This window comes from Protopterus annectens, chromosome 5.part0 (assembly GCF_019279795.1).
Source record: "Protopterus annectens isolate FY-2018-M chromosome 5.part0, PAN1.0, whole genome shotgun sequence".
Lineage (NCBI taxonomy): Eukaryota > Metazoa > Chordata > Ceratodontiformes > Protopteridae > Protopterus > Protopterus annectens.
Window position 1 is genome coordinate 1,703,836,415 of NC_056735.1, and position 19,572 is coordinate 1,703,855,986.

Below are 19,572 nucleotides of genomic sequence, written 5' to 3' on the forward strand. Positions count from 1 at the left end.
AAACATAGTTTATCCACCACAGTGTTCTGCTGACCCATCTAACCAGAGTTATACATTCAAAATCAAACATTCTGTAGGAGGTGGTGCCCTTCAGCATATGTGACCATGCCTCTCAACTGTCCAGAAATTTGCAGAATGTCCAGATTTTTGCCTCATATTTTTGGTCTGTTCCTCATAAAATTTGTGGTTTATGACAAATCACTATGGATTGAAGTCACAAAATAATGATGTACATTTGAGTTTCAAACTTTATATTCTTCAGAAAATGCATGCTAACATAAAATGTATTATTCTAGCAACTTTCAAAGTTTATAAGAGCAATATTTAAAATATGTCCCTATTTTTGGGCCTCTGTCAACCCCCCATTATTTTAGGCTTTGTCCAAATTTCCTGTGCTAAGAAGCTGAGAGGTATGTATGTGGCCTGTAGGCCTACCTCTGTAACCCTTACCTCTACATATCCTTCTATGATCACATCAGCTCAAAAGAAAGCAAAATATATTTTCCCCTTTCCTGTGAGCTGATGTGACTTTCTTTGGAGTTAGTAGCTAGAAGTTGGCAGTGTGGAGGCAAAGACCTCACATAAAATGATGTAAGAGGAATTAGCCTACTTCACATCATTTACATTGTCATTTAACTTGATATAACCTACTGTGATGGTCTGCAAGGTGACAGTAAGATAATTCATAGTAGATCCTGAACAGTACATTGCATGCCAATCAGTAGAAGTAAGTCCCAAAATGCACATATGCACCAAACACCTGACAGTACAGTCAAAATTATAACATATGACTTGACAAACATTATAGTTTCTAAGATAGCTGAACGGTATTAATAGTTGAAACATTTATGCATTTATATATGCTGCCAACAGAAGTAGATTGTCTTTGTCCAGGTGCAAAAATACTACACAAGGGTAATATTCACACACAATTAGTGAAATGGGCTTTGCAAATTAACACAAAGAGTGGTGGTTCTGAAACCACTGTAACACATTAGATGAGAGTCCAATGTCTGCTAGTTTAAGTAGCCATAAATGGTCCATAGTATCAAAATCCCTTTTATTATCTAGAAATATAGCACCTCTAGGCATGCCTTGTTCCATGTTGGAATATACATATATATATATATATATATATATATATATATATATATATATATATATATATATATAGTGAATATAAAAAGTGTACACACCCCTGTCAAAATGTCAGGTTTTTGTGATATAAAAAAATGAAACCACAATAAATCATTTCAAAACTTTTCCCTCCTTTGATGTGATCTATAACTTGTACAATTCAATTGAAAAACAAGCAAATCTGTTAGGGGAAAAAATATAAAAAATAAAAAAGCACACAATAAGCTGGTTTCCTAAGTGTGCACATCCTTAAACTAATACTTTGTTGAAGCACCTTTTGATTTAATTACAACATTCAGTCTTCTTGAGTAGGAGTCTATCAGCATGGCATATCTTGACTTGGCAATATTTCCCAACTCTTCCTTGCAAAAGCACTCCAAATTTGTCAGATTGCAAGGGCATCTCTTATGCACAGCCCTCTTCAGGTCACCCCACAGATTTTCTATTGGATTTAGGTCTGGCTCTGGCTGGGGCCTTCCAAAACTTTACTTTTCTTCTCGTAGAGCCATTCTTTTGTTGATTTGGATGTATGCTTGGGGTCATTGTCATGCTGAAAGGTGAAATTCCTCTTCATCTTCAGCTTTCTAGCAGATGCCTGATGGTTTTGGGCCAAAAGTGACCGGTATTTGGAACTGTTCACAATTCCCACCACCTTGACTAAAGCCTCAGTCCCAGCTGAAGAAAAGCAACCCCAAAGCATGATACTGCCACCACCATGCTTCAATGTGGGGATGGTGTTCTTTTGGTGATGCAAAGTGTGTGTTTTTGTGCCATATGTACATTTGGAATTGTGGCCAAAAAGTTCAACCTTGGTCTCATCAGACCATAACACATTTTCCCTCATGCTTTTGGGAGACAATGTATTATTTTGAAAATTTTAGCTAGGCCTGGATGTTTTTCTGTGTAAGAAAAGTCTCTTTCTTGCAACCCTACCCCATAGTCCAGACATATGGAGAATATGGGAGATTGTTGTCACATGTAGTACACAACCTGTACTTGCCAGAAATTCCTCCAGCGCCTTCAGTGTTGCTGTAGGTCTTTTGGCAGCCTCCCTGACCAGTTTTCATCTTGTCTTTTCATCAATTTTGGAGGGACGTGTAGTTCTTTGCAACGTCACTGTTGTCCCCTATTTTCTCCACTTTTTGATGACTGTCTTTACTGTGTTTCATGGTATATCCAATGCTGTTGAAATTTGTTATACCCTTCTTCTGACTGATACCTTACAACAATGAGATCCCTTTGATGCTTTGTAAGCTCTCTGTGAACCATGGCTTTTGCTGTAGCAGGCAACTGAGTAAATGTCAGGAAAATCCCACTAGGATAGCTGAACTTTATTTGGGGTTAATCAGAGTCTCTTTAATTTATGGCAGGTGTGTACCCAAGAAGACTGAATGCTGTAATTAAATCAAAAGGTGTTTCAACAAAGAATTAGTTTAAGAGTGTGCACACATATACAACCAGCTTATTGTATGATTTTTATTTTTTTATATTCTTCCCCTAACAGATTTGTTTTTCAATTGAATTGTGCAGATTATAGGTCACATTAAAGGTGGGAAAAGTTTTGAAATGATTTATTGTGGTCTCATTTTTTATATCACAAAGAAACTGGCATTTTAACAGGGGTTTGTATACTTTTTATATCCACTGTATATATGTGATTACTTAGGTAGTAGAATAGCTGTTAGGCTGCTGCAGTTCAGGTGAAAGGTATGCTGTCTGTCTGTAAGAATTTCATACCTTATTATATATCCACAGACAGGTTTTTCAAGAATTTTGGTAAGAGGACACAGGTTGGCTATATGATGGCAATAATTTGTAGTGATGTTGATGAATGCCATGGCCAGTAGTAAGAGCAGAGCATGTCTGAAACTGATTTGACAGTGAGAGATAGACTGAAAAGGTGAGTAAGTGGGTTACAGAGTATGAGGGTACCTATTTTAGTATTCTGGCATAAATGTAATGGATATTTGGAGTGCATCCACATTCTATGTTTTCTATGTGTTTTGGTTTCATAGTAGATAAGTACTAGCTAGCTGCCCTTGCAGGCCACTTTAAGCCTAGCCAATTTCCCTTTTTTTGTGCTAGAATTAACCTGTCCCATTTGGTTAGGGACTGACCTTACCCATGCTATGGTCGAGAGTTATATATTACTTCAAATGACAATAACTGAGCTCATACAGTGAAGAATATGAGGGAGCCCATGCATGGGATAAAGCATGCAAGAGCTGACTTTGTCCATTAGTAGTATAGTGGGCAGTCGTGGAGTAAATGTTTTGTTTCCCATCCATAGATCCAAGGTGCACATGAATATGGATAGGGATGAGTTTTGTTGTATGTTGATAGATAGTCTGTTCGAGAGCAATGGTATATGGTAATATACCAATGGTATATTAATAATATATATTATTAATATTAATGTTAATTATTAATATAATATTAATGGTATATTAATTAATTGGTTAATTATATAGCAATGGTAAGACATAATCTGTCTGGATTTCAGACTTGTATATGATTTTTAAGTAGTGTCACTTATTTATTATTTATTTATTTATTTGCAATTTGTTTACCAAGTTAGAGCACTGACCTCTTGTACCTTTTTTAGACTCAACCCTGGAGCACTGTCTGGTTAAGTGACTTGTTCAGAGTCATACACATAGGCAATGTAGCCTGAAGGAATCAAACCTTTGACCACTGGACTACAGGAAACAGTTCATTAACAACTCCTTAATCCTGTTAACCAATGGTCAGACTATCTGTTGAAGCCACTGCACCTATAGGGATAGAAATACTGGATAGACTGCCAGTTATGGATTAGCCATAAGTGTATGCCACAATACTCCACACAGAACAGACTGAGCTAGTTGTCATGTACTCTAAATATCTTTTCTTTGACTGCAGTGTAATACTGCAGACATAACTCTTTCTTTTCCTCTGCCTCCTGGTTTTGCCTTCTGGGTACCCGTGCAGTAATCTAGATGATTGGCGACCTTCACTACCTTCATACTCCATAATTGAGATTACCTTGATTGCTTTTTGTACTGCAGTCAATACCCTTTTAGAATCCAGTTTATAAAAGGGTGAGTTTAACAAAGGACCATGATTATTTCAGTCAGTTGAGGAGCCAGTGTGTCTAAAACATTGTAAGATCAAGAAGCTCACAATTGTTTTCTCAACTAAACAGCTAAAACAAGGCAAAACGAAAAAAACAAAAAAAACCAATCAAAACTACTAGATACACTATCGGGAATTTATGCTGTTATAGCTGGGAAGCAAATATCCAGAGTCAGGGTACTTGTCAGTCCACAACTAAGACACACTTTGTTCTTCAATGTCTATACAGTTAACAAAATATATGGCATTTTTCATCTGGGCTTTTTACATTTAAAACCTTCTCTCACAGTCTTCAAGCATCAAAACAATGTACTTAATACCTCCTGATGCAAAATTCAGGTCTTTCCAGTCTGATTAGAGAAGTAGATACGATTATGAAAATTTCTGTTTGCTGTTGACATCAGGATACAGGGACGGACTCGTCAACAACTTATTTCCACACGACTATTGTGTGCTTATCACGGTGCAATATGCATATGATAACATGCCGCATTGTATTCGTTAAATGGCTCTACACAAAGGTGAACAGCACAGTATGCTAGTTAAAGCATAAGCAGTTAAATTACATGCAAATTAACCAAACCAATGTGGTGGAGCCATTCAGGAAGCTATAAAGTAATGGAGTAGAGATGGTGTAGCCCTTGACTCTGAACACCAAAACCTATAAGAATACAGCCACCATCATGCTTAGAAAAAAAAGCAATGTGAGGGGCTGCTACTCTCTTACATATGTGTGTGCAACAGGTTCAAATCTGTACTGCTGATAGACCTTGCCCAATGAGAAGAAGGTTGTTCAGACCCAATTTAACATATCATGGAATGAATGGTATTGAAATAGTAGACTGATACAAGGTTGATAAGGAAACACTACAGGAAATCTGTAACCTTTGCCACCCCCCACCTCAGACCCAGGGGAAGTTGAAGGGAACCAATACCAGTGGAAACTAAGGTATGTGTAGCATTAAGGATATTAGCAGCTGGTACATTTCAGAGACCCACAGGGGATATACTAGGGATGTCACAGGCCTCAGCTTCGAGAATATTTCACCAATATTTAAATGCTATGTTACAACATGCAAAGGAGTACATCTATTTTCCACACACAGCAGAGGAGAGAGCAAGAACAATGCAGGAATTTTATACTGTAGCATATTTCCATGACATCTTGGGGGGCCATAGACTGTACTCACATAGAAATAAAAATCCCACTTGATGAACAGGGAAGAACATACATCAACAGAAAGGCATTCTACTCAATCAACTGCCAGGTTGTTTGTAATGCCTGAGAGATCATCCTCAATGTCTGTGCAGGCAACTCAGGCAGTTATCACTACTCACACACTTGGCAGACATCACGGCTTTACACAAGGTTTGCTAGGAGTGATGCTACACAAGGCCATCTCCTAGGTGATGCAGGTTATGCACTAGAACCATGGCTCATGACACATATCAGAAATGCACACACACCTGCAGAAGAAGGATACAGTGATGCCCATGCTCAAACTAGAACATTGTAGAGCATGTGTTTGACATGCTGAAGTTGCTTTTCCACTGTCTAGACACATCAGGGTTACCCTGCAGCACAACCCAGGACCTACTCCAGAAATTCTCGCAGTCTTTGCCATGTTGCGGAATATCATCTTGAGGAAACAGCTGCAACAGGGTCAGCAAGGGTCAGGACCACACTTTCCTGGACTACAAGCAGGGTCAACACCTCCTGTACATACATACAGAGAATCTGAGTGGGAACCTCTAGCTGCAGAGGTAACTGGCAAACATAACCATGCACAATATGCCATTGCCCTGGCTAAGAGGCAGAGGACAGCATGCACACTCACCACTTAAGATTCAAACAGCGCATACATTCAGCAACTAAGAGGCAAATTATAGCACACACACTCACCAGTGAAGAAACACACATAACAGCATAAGTGTAGACAAATATTAAGTGATGCCATCTGATGTCCACAAATGTTACTTACCTATGTAATGTCTGTGTACAGATAGCATCAGACAAAGACAGATCCAAAGCACATGACTCTGACCTGCAGTAATGTCAAGGTAAGTGTGGAATCTGTAGTAGATGAACAAATGTGTAAAAAGATGAACTACCTGCATACTGTTAGTCTCATTCCTATCCACTCTGTGCATCAGACATATAAGCAACCCTAAGCCAAAAAGAAATAAACAAAGCCTGTGGCACATTCATCGACATTATCACAGGGTCAGGGGGCACTTAAAACTGTCATATGTGCAGTATAGCAGCAGTGAAATTTCAAAATTGTATGCATCACAATTTTTTTTCCATTGCATCTTGAAATATATTTCAAATATGAACATGTAAGCAGTGTGTGTAGAGTACAAACATAACTTGTAGAAGAATTTATACCAAGTAACTATTAACAATGCTCTATCTGTATCCAATCAGACTCCCCTCCTTCCACTTCCATAGCTACACCATTACCTTTATATAGTGTCAATTCAGCCCTCTGAGCACAGTTGAGATGCAAATAAAGTATGAAATCATTAGCATTTTTGAATACCAAAGTAATCACTTGGTATAGGGGATGTAGACATGGTGTCGGTAACTATACTATTACATGCACACCCTAGGAATGCCAGAAGGAGCAATGACAATTGACTGATAATGACCTGCAATTGTTTCTGATTGCTCTGACAACAACAGATGCCAAAGTGACTGTTCTGTCTGAACAGTTTGTATCATGCAGAGTAGACTTAAAATAAAAAGATGTAAGCACCTTGAGAACTTTGAAAACAACCTTAACAACACTGACATCCTTATCGTAAGAGGACACTGTCCATCCTCTGCTTAGAATGTGTCAGAAATGCTGATCAGCAATAGTACACATTGAAACAAAGATGCAAATAAATGGCCATGACACTGCATTTCTGTTGTTAATCTGAGAAGAGGGGAAGATGTTTAGAAAATAAAATAACTGGCAGTGTTGGCAACCCAACATTAAAATGGTGTGGAATATTATTAATATAAAGTATTGGTCAATATGACATTGACCTAGACATGTTGAAGCAAATGAAAAAGTAACACCTTCTAGTCCTGTGTTTGTAGTAAAGAGGGATAAGAAACACCACTGAGTATGTGTTATTTTACTAAGTTAAGGGTTTAATTCCAGATAATGTGCTGTCTGACAGAGTTAATGGCTATTTTCTGAAGATATGATCAGGTTGTATCACATGCAGACCTAGAAGCATATCTATGTGTAGTAGGCATAAAATGATTTCAGTAGCTATTACATATACAGTTTTGACAGGAAATATATGTATAATAATCATTCCTAGGTATTCTTCAACTCATGATAAAAGATTAATATAATAATCCCATTCTGACACTCTCTGTACAATCATCTGCATACTGGAGTCACACTGTGCTTTAACTCTGCTTTTTCTTTTAGCTTAGAGAGTTTACACCTTGTGCCACAGATAAAGCTGGGTTAACTTGTGGATTTTCTCCAGTAAGTACTGTCAACAGTCTTGATGATCACACATCACCTCTGATCCTGTTTGTGCTGTAGAAGGCACACCAACTGTAGTGTTTAACTGTTTTCTTCAGCAGAGAACTGTGCACACAGTGTACCACTGCACAAATGGGGAAGGCAAGCAGAACATTTTATTTTTGAATTGTGCTTTGGGGCTGCAATACATCATGCAAAGCACCACTAAGCACAACTAAATACTCATACTTCACAGTCCCATTTCAACACAACCAAGTATCATCATGCAAGCGCTACCACTTTGTCAACTTTTGCAGAAGTCCATTTCTCACCACTGAGCTTTTGGAAGTGATTTGGAACAAAAATAAGTATTGCTACTTGATGATATTACTTCATTACATGGAAATTGTGTAAGGTACTGATGTGAAGTGCAGTGAACTGTGTGGTTAACTGACCCTTTCATTCTAGACAGTTGTCGCTGCACTGCAGCATTAACACTTACAAATAATATACAACATATACAGCCTTGACTTACAGAAATCATCATGTTTTCTTCCTTCTAAAATGGAACATTAAGTATTGTTTGGTAATGACAGGCCACATTGCCTATGCATAAGCACATACCATAGGTGATATCAGTAACATTCACTTTTGTTTACATACCTTCATCATAACCTGATGATTCATGGCTGATTCATTGTCCAGCCTGTGTTTCACAAGTGTGTGTGGCTCATTATACACCAGACAGGTGGATACATGTCACTGTCAGTTCTGCAGTATACAATAATGATAGCATAGCTGATATAAGTCATCAGTATATATGTATGTATTGTTAAGCATGACATTGACCTTACTCCAATATATCAATCAATATGGATTTGCAAAAAACCTTCAACATCACAATATCATCTCTGACACAGATTGCAATGCTAATCCTATCTACACTGAGCTGTCAGACTGTAATTCAGATGTCTGCAGTAGCACTTTTCTTAAGAACTGTGTCCTCTAGACTAGATAGGTGGGGTTCTAATCTCATGGCAGTCTGTGCATGTGTGTATGTATGGCATTGTGCAGATATGACCTGAACTACTGCTGTCCACAATACAGATGTTGCCTGGATTTAATTTTAAACTTCAGGATGAGTCCACATCAGTTTTAGACCCTTCTCCAAACATCATCTTCTCTGCTAAACCACACTGCTGTCATCCTGTATAAAGTGCATTCTCACTCTATATAAGTCATTTTCCTGTGTTGGCAGTTCCATTAAGTAGTGTGTTCTTTAGATTGCATAGCAAGCTAGGTAGGGGTTCTAATCTCATGACAGTTGACTTGTGTGTGTGTGTATGCTAGTGTGGAGATATGACCTGAACTACTGTTATCCATAATACAGTAGTTGCCTGGAGTTAGTTTTAAACTGCAGGGTGAATCCACATCAATTTCAGGCCCTTCTTCCAACATTATCTTCTCTGTTAGACCACACTAATGTAAACCTGTATAAAGTGCACTCACACTATCTAAGGCAGACTTCTGCAATGGCACTTGCATTATGCATTGTGTCCTCTAGATTGTATAGCTAGATAGGAAAATGGTTCAATTCTCACTGCAGTCAACTTGTGTGTATGCGTGTGTTTGTGTATGGATGTGTGTAAATATGACCTGAACTACTGCCAGCTTTATTAAAATTGTAGCCTGGCATTAGTTTTACACTACAGGGTATGTCCACATTAGTCTCACACCCTTCTCCAAACATCGTCTCAGCAACACAATGCTAATGCCATCCTCTTTAAAGTGCACTATCACACTGTGTAAGTCAGACTTCTGTGGTGATATTTTGCATTCAGTACTGTGCCTTCTAGGTTGTATAACCATATATGTAGGGAGTTATAATCTCACAAAAATCAACTTGTATGTGTGGTTGTGGGTCCATTGCATCACTGGGAGATAATTTTAAAAGGTGTGTTCATTTTCCTCAAACTAATGACAAATATTTATATGGTGAGATCAATTGCACATCATCTTTTCACTCTGTCCACAAATGCATACTGTCTGCAACACACTGATGAGGTCATCATATCAATAATGCACTCCCACACCACAAATGTCAGCCCTCTCCTGTGGCTCATGTGTATAATATACTTATGTGTAGACTGTGTCAGTCAATAGGTAGACAGTTTGAATACAGCAGTGAGACTCTTCTGATTGTGTGTGTGTTTGTGAGTGCGTGTGTTTGTGATGTAAATGGATTTCAGACTCTGTTACACCTCTTAGTATTGACAATATTTATAATTCCACATAGCTGTAGAAGTCATTTTTCCACACACATCTCCTTTGCATGACACAGCTGATGTCATCCTTTCAAAGTATGACTCACATAAACTGAGGTTTCTCCTGTGGCATGTGTATATAATACACTTGTGTGTAGGTTGTTTAAGTACATAGGTAGGGAGTCTGAATACAGGAATGGCTGTCACCTGTGGTTGTGTGCTTCTTCCTCTTACTGTGCAGAACATGCTGCAAATACATATATGAGGTATATCTATACAGGGTGCTGTGCAATCACTTTTGAGCAGCAACATAATGGTAATACACAATGGTGATGTTATTCATTGAAATGCACAATGTCACAGTCATCAAATAAATCCATAGTTGCCGTTGTGTGTCAGCAAACCTTCCTTTGCCTGTGATGTTAAATATACAGTTAACATCCCAACATCACTGATTACAGTCAATGTAAATGTTGTTAACAGTGTTGTCAACCACATGTGCTATGTACAGGTGTAGATGCTGTTCCCTGTTACAAGAGTTTATTCTACATTTCCTTTGGAAAGGCTGTATTGAAGACTGATGGTGTCATTTGAATAGATTGTTGTTACATCACAGTTGCAGCAAAGCATTTCCTTAGAACTGAGGATATGAGACGTTGTAATTTATATTGTATAAGTAAGACGTGTTCCAATACAGGATTATATTTACATTGGATGTAATTTTTGTTCTACTGTCACAGTGACAACAACAGAAGGCTATAGGTGTGTTTGGGTTTATCTAACATCAGGCAGTGTTGTCTGACATGCAGCAAGACTCTTTCTAAGTAATTACAGGGACACATATTCCTTGATTCATACTGCTTTCACATAACCATACATATGACAATTAGCAATGCACTTATACCATGGCACATTCACTGAATTCACTATGATGTTGATTTTTTCAATGCTTAGTAAAGTGTTCCAAACCAGCAGTGAATGACTGTAAGCATTTGTGTCCTTAACTGCTTTGCATGAAAGACACCCCCATTATATTTTATACCTATAGAGTGGCAGAGGCCTCCCCCATCAACTTTTAGCAGATAAAAATTTATGGCCAGTTAAAGTACAACTGTTTGAATGACTTCACACAGGTGGAGTTCAACTGCTGTGACAACATGTCTGCTGTGGCAAATGTGATAAATAACCATCTTGTTATTTGGAGGCATTGTACAGCTTGATGTTCAATTCTAGCATACAGATTAATTTTGTGTGAATGTACTGATGTCACAGAACCATTACATCACATCAGTGTTATCCTTTGAGATGTTACACAAACATATATGAATGCAGCTTTGGATTTCATGAAATTACACATTTGTTCTGCCACTGTAATAATGAAAGTGCTACCTTGGGACATGCATTGAGTACTGTGGTGCACATGTGGTCCAATTCTTGGGTGGTATGTGTGCGGACATACAAAGAAGCTTTCTTAACCAGAGAACATTGATATAGGACTGATCGCATTTGTGTGCACATGAGCATATTCATTTAATTCCCATCAGTCTGACATGCTGATATCACATTCATTATCAGGAATCCTTTCTTAATTCACACATTATTTATTTTGCTTATCAGACTACCCATTGCTACTTCCTGTGGCAAATAATGCAAGCTCTGAGGAATACATTGCATTATGGTGTGTGGTTTACATCTATTGTTATCTGTCAGCACAATAACTGTGTCAGGTAGGGGTGCCTTACACGAGAGTATTGTGTATGTCACACTCTGCTCCCAAATGTGTAAGACCCCACACACCTACATATGGGATCATTAACTATTATAATATTGAGATGCATAATTCCCTTTAGGGGCATCTTTCTGTGGTATGCACAGTTAATACACAGGTCAGTGTTGACAATGATGGCATGGGTTTAACTCTTGCAAAAGGTGATTATGGTTTCTGAGCCATTCCTATTTTCCTACATGTTATATGCACTTAATGCATGCTGTGCAGATATCCCATTATATATGTATTGTCCTTGAAAATTGTCATCTCAGCTCAGCATGTGAATGACATTCATTTGTCATGTAATTTCCCTCTGTTACAATGTGATTTTGGGTAACTGTCATATCCTATAATGACATGTCTGCTTTTATTTACCTACATTTGCTCAGGAATAGAGACCCCCATTTTTATTCTGACATACATATTGTAGGATTTTATTATTACAAAGCTCTCTTTTTGACATAATCACCTTCATATCAGTTATTGTACTAGACCTGGAACATTTACCTTCCCTCTGACATCTTTCTGTATACATTTCATTGATTTCAGTGCACAATGTCATCAGTACACTTTTCCTTTCTGATAATTCATGTACTGTTGTTGTTTCACATCCCCTCTTACTTATTTCTGTATTCATATGTTTCATTTAGGTGCATAGTATGCTTTACCTGCCTGTGTATAGCATGTATTATTTCCCTTTTGTAGCCCTTTGTGCTGTCCACGCGAACATGCTTAACAGGTGTGCCCATAGGCAAATCTGTTTGTTTACTATTTGTGCTCGTGTTGCTGAACACTGTTTGCTAGACATCACCACTGTTACTGGCCACAGGAACATGCTTGTATTCATGTTAGTGTGATGAGCATTATGCATATATGATTAGGCCTGCTGCTCATTATGCTAACTCTTAAACATCATGTAAGCTTCTCACAAAGCCTACACAATTGTTAATAAATCCCAAGGACAGTTTATATCATGCCAGTTACATTACTACATTCAGTATGTTACAGTTCTTCTCATAACACATTTACTAACTAAATTTGCCTCAAATGGTCTGCCTATAAACAACGTAAAATAGCTACCACAGCAGTGATCATTTGAACATCTACTGTTATGATAAGCTACTTACACAACTGTACTTTACTACTTAATTGCCTCAGATGTCTGCAGTGTTACTATACTGTCCTGATCAAGTCCAAACAGCAAGATCATGAGCTAATTACAGCAATAAGAAAGATGTGTTTGGGCCTTGGATAGTAAAAATTAGTTTTCTTCAAAAGTAATAAATGCAAACATACAGAGTTTCAAAAAATGAATTTGACAACTTTGAAGAACTATATCACTGAATAACAAATACAAAGAGCTTCAAAAAATCAAATGTAACAACTTTGAAAGTCTGTTTCTTTGAACAGTTTAGGGTATCAGATTAAGTTATACAGAAGAGGAAAACATAATTAAACATGGTCTTTAAAGTATCTAAGGCAAATTTCTTTGTTTTGCAGGAACATTGTGTGTCACCATAGCTATTATAATTGTTTCTTAAAAAGAAGTTAAATTACTAAAGGAACGTTTTGTATATATTCATCATAGGAGAGTAATAGTCCTGAGGAGTATGGTGTTCCTGTTCAAACATTGGATCCTTCAATCAGCTGGAAGGATATTCATTGGCTACAATCTGTGACTCATCTACCAATTGTCATCAAGGGCATTTTGACTAAAGAAGATGCTGAACTTGCTGTGGAACATGGAGTCCAAGGGATTATCGTTTCCAATCACGGAGGAAGGCAACTGGATGGAGCACCTGCCACAGTTAGTAGGATATAAAATAACCAGTTATTGTTGCTTGTGTACTATTAGTTTATATATCAAATATAAGTGTTCATTAATGTTCCAGAAGCTTGACTGTCATCAGTAAACTCATAATGTCAATTCTGCTGAATTATTTAACCTGTATGTATCAGTCTTTCTGAATACATTTTGTTACCATGAATGTAACACCTACTGCATGTGCTCTACATTGAAGTTCATTGTTTTAAAAAGCACAGCCCCTTCCACATTTAAAGAAATATACCCCTAAATGTAAATTTTTGGGCGTTATTCAAAGTTTGAAATTTTAGTTGTGGCCCCATAGTATAAAGAGATAAAGCTCTAATTATGACCCAGAGATCCTCTATTTAATTAGAGTCCCATGCACTAAAAGGACTATGAAGGGGAGGGAGAGTGGGAGTGAGCAGACATGTAGGCTTGCTCATCATGTGGGGAGAGGCAGTGTTTCCATTGTACCCTTAACCTAAGCAAAATTGTTGAAATAGTGCAAGTAGCAGCCACTGGTGGGTAGTGTGTGCACACATAAGCTAAGAGTTAGTCAGGGGTAGATAGAGGTCTGTCCTTACAAAGCCGTCTGAGCAGCAGCACTAGTCTGGTTCCCCAGACATTGTGTGGGTGAAGTTAAGTGGGAGGGGGTAGATTCTCAGGTGAATAATGACTTACCAGTGCTTGAATTGTCTCTGTTGGGCCAGCAGGATATAGGTTTACTTAGGGAATGAATGGGCATAATGTTCTTTGACCATGGAGTGAATGGGCGAGCTTTTGCTGTAGTGTCTGGAAGGAATTGGGACACTAGGGTGCTGGAAGAGCATGACAGCTGCATATGAATACAAACACAACACAACTTTTTGGATAGCTTTAACTGACTACCCAAAAACCAGGAAATGTTCATCATTCCCACTTCTGCAGTAATGTTTAGGCTATAAGAGTTGTGTCTAAGTCCCTCCCACACTTGCACTCTGACTGCTAACTGGTCATCCCTGAAGAGGGAAAATCAGTAGACAAAGTAAAAAAATATTCTGTACTTTCTAGATGCCTCATGAAGAAACATCTCAGAGACTTCACAAGAATAGCAGCAGACACTTCAGCTCCTTTGTGGCTCCCCTTTTGGGAACCATTCCACTCAGAATTAAATAATGCATTTAGTATGAATATATATATATATATATATATATATATATATATATAGGTCCGCTTCTAAATCTCGAAAGCTCATAATCTTGAAATTCAAAATACTGAATCCAAAATCTTGAAAGTTCAAAATACTCAAAATACTGAATTTCATAATATTGAAAAAAGTACAGCATACTAATACTTACTATACTCCACCAAACGTACACAGAGAAACAAAAGACAAAGCATATTAGTTGACTCCACTATTAGTAGGGGGGCAAACCCCCCTGCACCCCCCCCCCATGTGGGGGGTGCACCCCCTCACACCCTCTGCTACTTAAATATATCAACTCCAAGATCGCGCTTTACTAAGATGAGTTATGTTGTTGTCTAGCAAATTAAAAGGGAACTTGACTAAGGTTACAAAGGGCAGTCATGAAGCACGTAATGGTATGTTTGCCATTTTCTTCTGTGGAGTGCAATCTCGGAGTGGCTATATTTAAGTAGCAGGGGGTGTGGGGGGTGCAGCCTCCCACATAGGGGGTGCAGGGGGGCTTGCCCCTCTGCTTATATTTGGAGAAGAGTAATATGTTTTGTTATGTAGTTGTGTTGGAATATTGTAAGTGTTGGTGTACTCTGTTTTTTCAATAATATGAAATCCAGTATTTTGAGTTTTCAGTATTTTGAACTTTCGAGATTTTGGAATTTCAAGATTATGAGCTTTCAAGATTTCGAAGTGGACTATATGTGTGTGTGTGTGTGTGTGTGTGTGTGTGTGTGTGTGTGTGTGTGTATAAAGAAAGTATTTTTTTTTACTTTTATTTATTTTAGTGGTTCTGGTCCAGCATTTCTTCAATATCAGAATTTTTCTACCAAAGACAGTTATTTTCAGAACAAAAAAATAAAAAACACAATTCCAGCAATACACCAGCAATTTTTATTTCAAAAGCGATCTGGTACCTCGGCAATTCGCCTTCATGGATCATATATATCAGTTATTTTCAGCTTCAGTTAATTTGGGAGCTTATTTGGTGGCATATTTTGTGAGAAAATGTACTGCTTATATAAACATATTTGTGTCTGAACAAACGTTTTGCGGGGGAGGTGTTTTATTTGGGGAAGGGAATCTTACAAGTGAAGTGCTGCTTGTGTTCATAATGTGACAATATATCTCACATTATTTTCTGTCTGACAGGAATTTAGTGCATTGCTTCTGCTTCACAGTCTTCACCTGAGCTGATTGTAGTTGACTCTGTAGTGGTCAGCTTTAGTTCCTCAAATAATGTACTTACCTGTCTGGCTTTTTCCAATGAAGTCCTTTGAGCCACTATGAGCCAGGGATCTGCTGTGTCCTCTTCAGGTGAACCAGTGTCCATGCTCAGCCATGGAAAGCCATCTGTGCTAGGGCACAGAGACATAACAGGGGATGCTGCTGGATGTGTCTGTGGAAGAGATCTTGAGATGGGGTAAATATTTATTTTCCAAGTCAATGATTAATGATTTGTTTGTGTCTTTCAGCTTTTCCCAGTTAGGGGTCACCACAGCGGAACTCCGGTCCGCTAATGATTGGCAGTTGATTTTTACATACTGGCTTGCCAGGCCTGATGCACAACCTTCAACAAAGGTACACCCATTCACGCATGTCTCCACGCAGAAGACGCTCTAGCTGAGAATCGAACCGGACAGCATCTTACTGTGAGGCAACAACACTACCACAGCACCACCACCGCGGATAAGTCAATGATTAATGATACCTGTAAATAAAAAATTAAAAGGTTAAATATTATTCATCAGAAGATGTGATATCTGTAAGAAATGATTATTTTCTTACCTTAGCCAAACAATTGTTACAGTCAATGTTGGTAAACAGAATTCAGGACCTGTAAATCAGATCAGTCAAATATTCCTGAGGAAGACATGTCAGATTATTCTGATAGAGAGAGAGAGAGATGGCCTCCTCTTCTGCAGATTCTCAAGCCCAAAACTTTGATGGTGAAGAAAACTTCTTCATAACCTTTGGAGAAATTTTCTTTCTTCTCAAATTATTGCTAGGATGAATGTGGTATTTTTATGGGAACAAACGGATGCTTCCCCTCTTAAATTGAGGAGATATATGTTAGAAGTGGATATGCCTCATTCTGTACCAATTCCTGTAGTCACAACTTTAGAGGATGTATATAATGCTACCTGCAACAACCGTTTCACAATCGTCAACCCCCAAAAAGCAGATAGTTTCATCAACTTAGTAACGCCTAACACCTATTTTCTCACCTTAGGTCTGGCCCTGCTACAATATCAACATATACACCAGCAGGGAACTTACTCTAAGTGTCATTCAACCCTTCCACATTGGACAAGGAGTGGAAATATTTGCAAATATTTGGTAAGAAAATGTTTCTTCTTTCACTTTAACATATAGAATTCTTAACAATCAGACTCATATGTGAAAGTCTATGATCTTTTGTAAAGAAAGTTTGAGAGACCTAGCTACCTGCTCACCCCCACTGAAGGCAGTGGCTGTCTCAGTTGTTTCCAGCATTTTCCAAGTATCTAAACTTGCATTAATGAGTGTGTACATACCTCCCAACTGTACTGAATTACTTGGTTTTTACCAAGTTTTGGGGTACAAATAATAGGGTACCATGATTCTAGAGTGGAACCCCTTCATTTCCAAAGTTTCCCCAGCTTCTTTTCTTATTTTTAATTTTTTCCCGGTTTTGAGCTGACGTCATCACGTGAATGATGATGTCAGCTCCAGCAGGGCGACCAGCCTGTCGGAATCGAGCTCAAGGGCTCAGTGCACATTTCTGGACTTTGAATGGCTGTACGCACTATTTCTCGACTTTTGAATGGATGTACAGGTGAGCAGGGGAAACAGTTTTCATTTTCAAATATGTATCTATTCTGCCTTTCTCAAGTCCAGGGTGAAGAACGGATGAGTAGGAAACGTGTGTGTGTGCGTGTGTGAGAGAAAATGCCCCCAATTTAATACACCTGGTGGTTAAAGGTATACAGGCTCAAACCTTGTACCTTGGGTACAAGGTAAAAGAGCCTAAAGTTCCTAGCCACCACCTGTTCCTCATAAAATCTGTGTTTTTCAGGATTTTTTTGTGGGAAATCACTAAAGGATTTAATTCATTAAATAATGACAGGCATTTGAATTTCCGACTTCATATTCTTCAGAAAATAAATGATAACACAAAACCTTTTATTCTAGCAATTTTCTAAGCTTATAAAATCAGTATTGCTTTTCAGGATTGTGACAAATCACTGAAGGATTGACTTCACTAGATAATGGCAGGCATTTGAATCTCGTCTGGAATGCCTTCTGTATGGAGTCTGCATGTCCTCCCCACGGTCTTGTGACATTTAAAGACATGCAGGTAGGTGTGTGCATGAATGGGTGTGCCTTCCTTGAAGGTTGAGCATCGGGCTGGCAACTTGGCACCGTAAAAATTCACTGCCAATCATTAGTGGACTGGAGTTCTGCTGTGGCAACCCCTAACCGGAAAAACCCTAAATACATTACTATTACTTTATATTGTTCATAAAGTAAATGCTAACACAACATTTTTTATTCTAGCAATTTTCTAAGTTTATAAGATCAGTATTTGAAAATGTTCCCTATTTTGGGGCTGGATTCCTCCATTGTTGGCTTTGTCCAGGTTTTTTGTGCTATGTATCTAAAGCTATGGTGAGAAGTGAGAACTTAATTCACTAAATGATAGGCATTTAAGCTTCAGTCTTCCTATCTTTCAGCAAACTGCTGATCTAGCATAGTGGTATGTTGTTCTGACTGTAGTACACAGGGTCCTGGGTTCAAGACTTGGCAGTGAAATGCATCTAGTAACACAACATTTTATTCTAGCAACCTTCCAAAATGTTTGTTTCCCCCCCAAAAAAAAAAAAACTGAAATTGAAAATAAGTGCAAGAAACTGTGCAATGCAGGATGCGTATGGCTTACCCTAATGTCATTATAAATGTATATGTATATATATATATATATATATATATATATATATATATATATATATATATATATATATATAGTGTGTGTGGGTGTGGAAGTAGACTTTTATGATGGACATGTTCTGAATTGGGCAGTTTTGTCATTATTAATTCATGCATTTTGTTTTATTGCCTACTGGAAAAATGTTCAGACAAATTTAAAATGCACTCTGTCTAGCAAGTGTGCTGTACTATACAAGGAATATAATTAAATAAAGTCAGGAAGGTGTATCAAAGACCACATATATATTTCTTATTTTGTGTGCAAGGGGCGAATGATTTGAAAACAGCCCAAAGGTAATCTTTATCCACCAACCACTGGCTAGGTGCATTTTCTTTGGATGTGGTGTGGGTTTCATTGCTGTTTCAATAAATGTGAGTTTCAAGGGCAGATAAGTTTTAATGCCAAGTCTATTTTCATTGTGAGACAGTATTGCTTTGTTTAGCTGCTTTCTTGTTTATCAGATGTCTATTAGTGTTTGTGCATTGTGCTATAAAATGTAAAAATAAAATCCAAATAATCATTGTAGAAGTAAAGCAGTATGTACACATTAGTGTTTATGGTAAATTGGGCAAAATAGACAGGTAATGGGACATTGGAATGGCTGCAGGGGACTCTGGTGCCATATTTTGGTTGTCTATTCTTCAGTTTGTGTTTGAAAGTTGGTATCCCACAATTCCATTAGAGTGGGCGGGGTTACATAATTATGTATTCAAATTTGATGTTAATCAGCGTACAGATTTGTACCTATTTTTCATGGGGCTTGTCCAGATTTTTGATGTTTCCAGTTTGAGAGATATGAGTGTGTGTTTATACTTCTGTGTTGAGGAGGTATACCTAGATACAAAAATCAAACACTTTCTGATGAGAT

At 38.0% G+C, this 19,572-nt stretch overlaps 1 protein-coding gene across 2 annotated transcripts in view; it reads left to right on the plus strand.

Annotated features, from left to right (window-relative positions):
• Window positions 1-19,572, plus strand: part of LOC122801841 (hydroxyacid oxidase 2-like) — a 458,779-nt gene that overhangs the window by 226,913 nt on the left and 212,294 nt on the right. For both annotated transcript variants that reach the window (XM_044071490.1, XM_044071489.1), the window contains exon 5: window positions 13,342-13,560. In XM_044071490.1, the coding sequence (XP_043927425.1) occupies window positions 13,342-13,560 (219 nt within the window). The remainder of the gene's footprint in view (window positions 1-13,341; window positions 13,561-19,572) is intronic.